At 39.2% G+C, this 9,915-nt stretch overlaps 1 protein-coding gene across 1 annotated transcript; it reads left to right on the top strand.

Moving 5' to 3' along the window:
- The first annotated feature begins 282 nt into the window (after positions 1 to 282).
- On the top strand, positions 283 to 4,792 carry LOC115087967 (tripartite motif-containing protein 2-like). Its single transcript, XM_029595763.1, has 2 exons — positions 283 to 711; positions 3,166 to 4,792. Exons 1-2 carry the CDS (start codon positions 350 to 352, stop codon positions 3,710 to 3,712), a joined length of 909 nt encoding a protein of 302 aa, XP_029451623.1. The 5' UTR covers positions 283 to 349; the 3' UTR covers positions 3,713 to 4,792.
- The last annotated feature ends 5,123 nt before the right edge of the window (positions 4,793 to 9,915 follow it).

Genomic DNA, 9,915 nt, shown 5'->3' on the forward strand with positions numbered 1-9,915 from the left:
TTTTTATTTTTTTAAATTAATTTATAAAAGTAAGATTTGTAGAAAGCTACCTCACAGGTGAAAAGTTATTTTTAGATTTACCATCTATTCTTTTACATCATAAATTTGCTTGCCATTTAATCACATCAGTGAGAAAAGCAAATAATTATTTCCTCACAAGAACTCGTCGAACAAATATGCATGTTACCAGGCTCCTGTTTCCTTGATACTGTATCTAAAGCAATTGCCAACTTATCCACAAAGCATTTATCATAACTCATTCAAGCGGCTAAACAGCCCTGGTATACCGAGGAACGGTTTCATACGCTCTTCTGCAGGCAGAAAGACTACACCTGGGAATAGAAATATTATGAGTATCCGAAGCGCTGGCATAAGCCAAATATTGGACTGTGCAATCTGTGCTGAGAGATACGATGACAGAGAACGCAGGCCTAAGCTTTTGCAGTGTGGGCACACGTTCTGCAAGCGGTGCCTGGGTGAGCTTTCCAGCAGCATTATTCAACAGGATAAAAGGGGCAGAGATGTCACACTTCAGTGTCCCAGTTGCCGACAAACAACTTGCCTTAATATTGGAAGCTGCGTTTCTCAGCTCTCTGATAACTTTGCCATCATTAGTTTTCTAAGCTGTGAGGAGGCTGAAAGACCACAAAGCGACTACTGCAAGAGACACAGAGATGAAAAAATCAAGTTTTTCTGTGCCCCGTGCCAAAGGTTGGTGATGCAAGTGTGAGATCCTCGGGAAACTGTTTAAATGTTTTAAAGATGGTTTATGTTCTTCCTTGTTACCCACTGGCATACTTGTATATAACCTGCAAAAGGAAGTCAAAGTTTCTTAGCAACCACCAAATGCAGAAAGATGGGGCACAAATCAATCGGGGTTGCAGCGTGATGGGGATGTGCAAAAAAAAAAAAAAAAAAAAAATCGGGAATGAAATGTTCCAAATCTTTCTTAAGATCAAATGCCTGCTTTTATGCTCTAAACAAGCTGCTCTAAAATAAATTGTCAAAAGTCGGGAATTTGTTTATCCGTATCTGATATCTGATCTGAAATGTAACTTTGAAGAAGTAATGTTGACTTTTACTCAGGGGCAGCTCAAGGCGACCTGCTGCCTGAGGCGAGGAACAAGATGGCACCCTCCCCCACCCCCGCTGACACCCAAAAGGCAAATCCTCTACCCTCCCAGATTGAAGTGGGCATACGTTCTCTCTCTCCCCCCCGACCTCGGCACTCTCTCCATTCCCCTCCCCATCACTCCCGTGCCGGCCTTATAGATACAGATATACACATTCTCCAGATATAGAAATGCTGCATCTGCAGAATAAAGACTTCTTTTTTTCATTTTCTATCATTTGTGTATCTCTGGATCACACATCACTGGCATAAGTGAACCAAAATACCCCCCCAACACAAATTTCACATTTTGTCTCACTACCCAAGATATAGAACACACCCTTAGACTATGCTTACCTTGGCCTGACATTAACTGTATCTGGCAACTTGGTTATAAGACATTACAAGAAAAACTTCTAAGGGCTCTCTACGAAATACAGCCTTGGCCAGTTCTAGCCACCCAGCAAAACTATTTTTTAAATTGTTTGACAGCACTTCATCAACAAAAGTTATCCATTTAATGGCTAGCTGGCTCTGTTTAAAGCTATATTAGAATTTAGTTGCATAAGTTGGGGGTGATCCAGGGGCAGGCAGGAGGCAAGCAGGAGGCATTTTGGGACAAGCCAGAGTTAGCCACATAAGATATGTGGCTAACTCCAATATTTGGAGTTAGCCACTTAACCAGTGTAGCTAACTCTGGTCACATCGTAGGGATATACTTATCTAGCTAACTTTGATAGCTAGGTATATTCAGTGGTGCGGCCTTACCACTGAATAACCCTGTTAAGTTAGCCAGATAGGTATATCAAGAATAAATATTTCAAGAATAAATATTTCAAAAAAAGTTATGAATAGAACATCCAATAATTTAAAATTGTTATACATTTCCCAAAATATCAATAACATTTTTCAAAACAGCAGAAACATCAAAACACCCAATTATTAAAACTATAAGGATTTAAAAATCTCTCCATACTTGGGATGTTTTCATTTTTAGTCATCCTCAGATTGTTGTGGATGGGGGAGGGGCGGGGCATGCACAAACGTTATCATCTCTGACATACATTTACATATGTTCATTCTCTCACTTACTCACACATACTCCCTCTCTCTCATGTACAAAGGCTCTGTCTCACTCCCTCACACATATACTCATCTGTGTGACACATATGCACTTCTCACATACACACATGCACTTCTCACATACACACATGCACTTCTACATGTTTATTCTTTCACACACACACAGGCTGTCACTCTCACATACATACAGGCTCTCACTTGCGTGTACATACACACACACACACACACACGATCTCGAGGCTTCCACATATCTTCGAACCGCATTGGGATGGGATGTGCTGGGCTTCTCTTTGGGCCACAGCAGAATAGGTGATGCTTGTGGTACCCAGGGCGAGTCCTACCCAAAAAGCAATACTGCTCACTCACCAGTCAGTAGCACCCCTCCCCCCCCCCGTCAGTCTCACACTGTTATGAACATGAGTTGACCATTCATAGTAACTTTGCAACTGACAGTAGAAAAAGACCATCTAGTCTGTCCAGTTATCCTGTCCACATTGCTCAGGATACATCCCAGATGCTAGCCACAGTGTGACCACCTACAAGATTTCTCCTTTTTCAGAGCATTCAAACATGGCTGTTACTGTAAATTTGCATATAGACTAGTTGTCATGTTGCATGGCTTGTAGTGGGATTGATACCCATACAGTTCATAGACTTGGCAGAACATCAATTAGAGATTTTTGCATTGCATGCAAAATTCTGTGCTTTGGCAATGTGATACAATGCAAAGCCACCCTTAATTTAGATAATAAATTCAATGACTTTTTATTGTCCAATAAAATTAACTCTTTATTTCAAATTGAACAAATTTTAATTTGCTGAATTTTATCAGTACGCTTATCACCTATTGCAATATAATCTTTAAGCTTGTTAATTTAATTTAGACTTTCCTTTAGTTTTCACGTGCAACAATGTATGCTTTTAAAGATTATTTATTTCTATAATAAAATATATCTATTTTTTATCCCAAGGTTGCTGTGTCCTAGTTGTGCTCTCCAACACGTATCGCAAAGCCTTCACAAGGTGGAGAAAGCTGAGTCAGCAGCTATGGCATACAGAGAGCAAATTCACTTGGCCATAGTAGACTGCAAGGAAAAGCAAAAGGTTCTAGATAAGATTTTGCAAGATGCTACCAAGGAAAAGCAGCAGCTTGAAGGCTTGTCACAGTCTTTTTTTCAGCTTTTGAATACCACTTCTGATGTGCTGCTACTATCACGCAGGCAAATGCTAAAGCAATTAGAGGACCTTGCTTCCCAGGCATGTTTGGCCACCCCTTTAACCTTAAAGAATTCACAAAGTTGTTCACAGGTGACAGCAGGGGCAGGCTTTCAGGTACCTCCAGGAGTCTGGTGCACTCCAGATTCTGCTGAAAAATCTCCCAGTTCTTTCAGAGTTTTTCAAAACAGAGCTGACTGTAGGATAAAATATGCTTCCGGCAGAATTGTGAGAGAGCTCAGAAATCATAGGAATGGCCAAGAATTGTTCAACATCCCTATAGATGTCATTGAGTCCGACTAGGGTAACCACTGTGTAAATGGTATAGGATTCAGGAAGTTTCACTATCGTACTGATGTACAAGAATCATGCATTCCAGCAGGTATAGCAGTTACAAACCTTAGCTATTTAACTGTAATATCACGCTCAGACAAGTTAAAAGTTTCTGTACATCCAAGAGAAGGGAGACTGCTTTTTTTGTTTATCTTTGGATTGGCAGAATCCATAAGGCATTGCTGTGAATTCAAAAGGACAAATTTTGGTCACAGAAAATATGAGAATGGGTAGCTTTTCATTACGACTATTGGCTGGTCTAATGGAGGCATCTTAAGCTTCCATGAAGTAGGAGGAATGAAGAGTACATGCTTTGTAGCTTGCACCCACGATGATAGCATAGTTGTCACAACTTAAAACTCTATACAGCTTTTTAATGCATCTGGCTTCCTTTTATGGAGCAAAGATACCAGTGACAGAAATAGCACCAATTTAAAACAGCCAACAGGTGTTTGCATTGACAAAGATAATAATATGATAGTGTCTGATTACATAACAAGCAAGATAGTTCTAATGAACACAGAAGGAAGACAGCTAACAGATTTAACTACAACAGGATTAAAAAGTCCCCTGTGAATAACATTAATGCCTAATGGACTTCTAATGATTGCAGACAGTAAATACCATTGCACTAAAATATAGAAAATTAAAAATGATGAATTATATCCATAATTCTTGCAAAAATTTGATAATACAGAATAAGTATATTTCAGTTGTAAATATTATAAATAACTAGTTTCTCCCTAAACATATAGAACAATATGCATTCTAATTATAGCTGGATTTTAAGTTAATTGTTATTTTTATAGCTAGCTTGTTATTTCTACAATATTAGCTTTGAATTCCTTGGCAAGTCTCATAGGCTGTAATGACATCTGCTGGGGAGAATCCTGTTCCTCGATTCAAGTTCTTTAGATTGTGAATGTAACTAATAAACCAGAGCAACACGATCATCAGATTTATTTTATATTAAATCAAATGTATTGTATGCGTATACCAAATATTACTAAAATAACTCCATTAAGTAGTGCAAGCTGAACATATGTTGACTATGTTAAGAATATTAAACTACTTTGATTTATATTATTGGATGAATGTGGAATACTTTACTTTCATGATTTTAAAATGTAAAATGTCATGCTGAATACATACATGATATTTGTCTCAATCATTTATCAACATTTGAACCAGTAGCTCTGAAAACAATGGAAGACGAAATACCATTATTCACAAATTATTTTAGCATAAACTATGTTTAAAGGAATACTACTATGATTAATAAAAAGGGAATTTGAAAATCACTAAAACTAAGGTGCAACAGCAACAATTTTGAAATTGAAATAGTAAGATGGGACCATTTTGTTTGGCCAATCCCTGATATTTTGTCTCAATTTGCATATTTTTTGCTATTGCATTTCAATTGCAAATGGGGTTGCTAACTGGCTACACATTTTCAGGACAGGTTGATCCAGTCCAGGTTTTATTCCCCTGCATGCAGGAACGGATAGTGTTGATTTTCTTAGGGATTGCACTAGGTAAATCAGAATAAGTCCCAGCGTGCTATGAAAAGTGGGGGCAATTCTGATACATAAATAATTGGGAAATGGATAAATAAAAAACTGGGACCAACAGTCTGCCCAGCTGGTGGAACTTTTGATACTAAGAAAATTATTAAGGCTATGAAAGAATTATCTCTTTATGATTAAAATGGAGGGGCACTACTACTAAATGTATGTTACAGATGTTTCTTGATGAAGGTATGAAGCAGAAACAGGACACACAGATCAAGTCTTTACAGCATGAATTAGAGAAGGAAGCTCTGAAAAGGATCTCAGAACCTGATTCATTCCCATCCCTTACACCAACAGCTTCACCTGAGCAGGAGCTGACTTTTCCTCCTCCTCCTTCTTCTTCCCTAGAACCATATCACCCCCTGAAAGACACATTAGATGCTATGCATAAGGGTAAAAATACGTTAGTTGGTTCCACTGTGAATAAAAACAAAGCGTCATCCCCAACATCTAGAGGAAACTATCACATATGAGGTAACACAGTCCATATCAGCTACCGAAATGTGTTCCATCCTAGAAAAACTACTGAAATTGGGCATTCAGGATAGTAAGCAGCTTGCCAATTAAGGAGGTGCATGTAGGGGACCTTTCATTTGATGACGTGTGAATTCTCAGATCCCATTTAACAGAAGAACAATACGAGCGCTGGGTTATTGTAGCTAATACAAAATCTTCTCAATAGCAAACCCCTGATTGATCCTGATGATGGTATGAGGTTGAAGTAGCTATTATTCATCAGGTTGGGGGAATTTGGTGACTTGTTAACCTCCAAAGATAAATTGGAATATACTTAGAACTAATATAAAGGGAAAAACGAGTCTATCAAGAGATTTCTGTGCACACTTCATAGCCGTACGGAACACTAATACTAGTACTGGAGTAGGCCCAATTGATACCCTAATCATCAGTGTGCATTGGGAGTTAACCTATATATTAAAACAAGTGTGGACTAAGCACTGTTTAGATATCTCCTACTACATGGGTGGTCTTTGTGCATAAGAAAAGTAAAAAGTCATGAGATAGGTGGTGATGTCTTTTTGTGGATTACAAACTGGTTAAAAGACAGGAAACAGTGAGTAGGATTAAAAGGACAATTTTCTCAGTGGAAAAAGGTATACAGTGGAGTGCCTCAGGGATCTGTTCTGGGATCCATGTTTTTCAATATATTTATAAATGATCTGGAAAGTAATACGATGACTGAGGTAATCAAATTTGCAGATGATAAAAAATTATTCAGAATGGTTAAATCACAAGCGGATTGTGATAAATTGCAGGAGGACTTTGTGAGATTGGAAAATTGGGCATCCAAATAGCAGATGAAATTTAATGTGGATAAGTGCAAGGTGATGCATATAGGGAAAAATAACCCATGCTGTATTTAGGTTCCATATTAGGAGCTACTGCCCAGGAAAGAGATCTAGGCATCATAGTAGATAATACTTTGAAATCGTCACCTCAGTATGCTGTGGCAGTCAAAAAAGCAAACAGAATGTTAGGAATTATTAGGAAGGGAATGGTGAATAAAACGGAGGATGTCATAATGCCTCTGTATCGCTCCATGGTGAGACCGCACCTTGAGTTCTGTGTACAATTCTGGTTGCCGCATCTCAAGAAAGTTATAGTTGTGATGGTGAAGGTATAGAGAAGGGCGACCAAAATGATAAAGGGGATGGAGCTGCTTCCATATGAGGAAAGACTAAAGACGTTAGGGCTGTTCAGCTTGGAGAAGAAACGGCTGAGGGGGGATATGATAGAGGTGTTTAACATCTTGAGAGGTCTAGAACGGATAAATGTGAATCAGTTATTTACTCTTTCGGATAATAGAAAGACTAGGGGGCAGTCCAGGAAGTTAGCATGCAGCACATTTAAAACTAATCGGAGAAAATTCTTTTTCACTCAATGCACAATTAAACTCTGGAATTTGTTGCCAGGGAATGTGGTTAGTGCAGTTAGTGTAGCTGGGTTTAAAAAAGGTTTGGACAAGTTCTTGGAGGAGAAGTCCATTATCTGCTATTAATCAAGTTGACTTAGAAAATAGTCACTGCTATAACTAGCATCAGAAGCTTGGGATATACTTAGTTTTTGGGTACTTACCAGGTACTTGCAGCCTGGATTGGCCACTGGTGTAAACAGAATACTGTGCTTGATGAACCCTTGGTCTGACCTAGTATGGCAATTTCTTATGTTCTTATGTTCATCAGTAAATTTGGCCTGTTGCTAGAAAAACAAAACAAAATAATGTGTCCCCTCTTTCCACCCACCAAACCCCTGAAAACAACAGGATTCTCAGGCCCCACTGATCTCCCCACACACCTTCGACCCCTTCTTATCCCATCTGGAGTGATCCCCAGCAACTCCTGCTCTATAACTCTGGGTTTTCAAAATGGCTGCCAGTCAATCTGAGGCTGGACCATTATGTTGAATGGCACATTCTACCATACAATACAATGGCGCTGGCTTTTGGTGAAATGTGGCCATTTTGAAAACCTGGAGCTGCGGGGCCGGAGCAACTGAGGATCAGTCCTGGAAGACCCACTAATGGAGTAAGAGCTGGTTTGAAAGCTGGGGTGGGAGGGTCAGAAGGTCTATGGAACCAGAGCTGTCTTTTTATTTACAAAGGTTTGATTGATGGGATGAAGGGCATGAAAATGTAGGTTTTTAAATGTTTAATTGTGGCAGTAGTGCAGGCTTCAAAATGAAATGAAATGAAAAAGAAATATGATTTTGTTTTTTCTTTCATCTTGTTAAAAAATGAAACACAATAGTCAAAATGTTATTAACTTGGAGGGTGCAAGAGTGATTGAGCTACTGCTGGCTTGGCAAAGTTTTTCTTAACTAGTTATACGATGTACATAGCCAGTTCAATCTAAAGTTAACTGGACAAAGGTACTCAGATCATTTTAAATCTGCTCTCTACCACAACAGATTTAACCAGTTAAACCTATTAGGGTAGCAATGAATATCAGTGCTAGCCAACTAAGTGCTGCATCCCAGAACATCTCCATGCTGCATGTAGCAGCATCCTGGAAGAAAATAGGGACATTAACTTTAAAACAAGCACGTGGACGCCAATACTATCAGTGTGCGAGTGAGCATATACTGGAATTCTAATGCAAGTGTGCATTTACGCATGTATGATTTAAAATACACCTAACACACATATGCGTGCTCCTAATTTTAAGTGGCTACTTGAGCAAATGTAAAGGGCGAATCTTCCTTAAGGATTTGCAGGGAAGCAGATTTTAAAACATGCTTGCATTACACTTTGATCGGTACTGTGATGTATTGTTTTATTTGAGTGATTGTGACTGCCTCTGTTCATCCTGCATTCTCCCATTTGATCCAGACCCCTCACCCAGTCGATCAAGGTTTCTGCAGACTTACACCTCATCAGGGGTAGCAGTAAATATATGCGGTAGTCAGTTTTAAAATATGGCTCTATACGTGTAACTATTGGCCTCACACTGGAATACCCATGTCCCGTCCCCTTTTTAGCATGCACATATAAGCATATTATTAATTTATCGGCTTTTAAAATCTGTGTCGCTCATTCACGGGCCACAAAATGCAGCCCACAGCATATTCACTCCTGCACTGGATCACAGCTGACTTCTTTGTAGTCAACATCAAAACAAAATAAATAAATAAAATGAAAGCAATGCTTCATTTTTTTTTTTTAGGTCAGTTCCAAAGAAGAAATCCTTGAGTGACAGGCAGCATTGACCTTGCCAACTTGTCAGAATCTTGTCTGACACCATTTCAAAGTCACATTTTATTTTTATCTTTAATTGTCCCTTTAAAGGTAATTTCAAGCAATTTACAATTATGGGGAAGCTAGACCTGTCCTTACTGCCTGCTAAAAGACCTTATAGCAAACCAACACCAGATTTTACACTCTGGAAATCAGCTTTTTCTCTCTCACAGGTCTATCTCCTGCAACATGTTACATCGCTTTGAAAGATTTTATTGTAAAAGTTGGAAAGCAATTCATACATATTATAAATAAATAAATAAAATTTGCCGCCAAACTTTTGCAGGCAACTTAAATATAGCCTTAATTGGGATTTGCAGTGCCTGCCTTTCTTGCCTACCTGCATAATTGTAGCTCTGGGTTTCAGACTGGGCTATTTCTGTGATGTTACTATGCACCCTCACCAGGGCTGGCGCGTCCCAATAGGCGAACTAAGCGGCCGCCTAGGGCGCCAGCCATTAGGGGGCAGCAAAGGGCAGCCATGTGGGATCACTAGAGGAGCCCATCTCACTTACAACCGAAAGGAGTAGAGTCTCAGTGTGCCACGAGCAGCACCTCAGTTTGTGTGTGTGTATGTGTGAATGAGAGAGATTGTGTATGTAGAAGAGAGCAATGGTGTTAGTGTGTGAGAGGAAGGAAGGGAGCCTGTGTAAGGGTGCGTCTGTGAATGAAACAAGGAACCTAATGGCCCGATTTTTTCAAACGGAAACCAGGTGCACTTTCCCCTTTGAAAATTAGCAGCCCCAAAGCACACATGCTTATTGTGGATTTTGTACCTGCAATATATGTGGGAAACCATGAAAATATATAATTTCCTCCAAAAAATAGAAAATAAAGGAGGTATAATATTC

Source organism: Rhinatrema bivittatum, chromosome 3, assembly GCF_901001135.1.
Source record: "Rhinatrema bivittatum chromosome 3, aRhiBiv1.1, whole genome shotgun sequence".
In the NCBI taxonomy this organism is placed as follows: Eukaryota; Metazoa; Chordata; class Amphibia; order Gymnophiona; family Rhinatrematidae; genus Rhinatrema; species Rhinatrema bivittatum.

What these genes read in the sequence shown, in the direction of transcription:
- LOC115087967 (XM_029595763.1), top strand. Translation starts at nt 350, where the DNA reads ATGAGTATCCGAAGCGCTGGCATAAGCCAAATATTGGACTGTGCAATC. An exon ending in TTCTGTGCCCCGTGCCAAAG is followed by an intron (nt 712 to 3,165) that starts GTTGGTGATGCA and finishes TTTTATCCCAAG; the next exon opens with GTTGCTGTGTCCTAGTTGTG.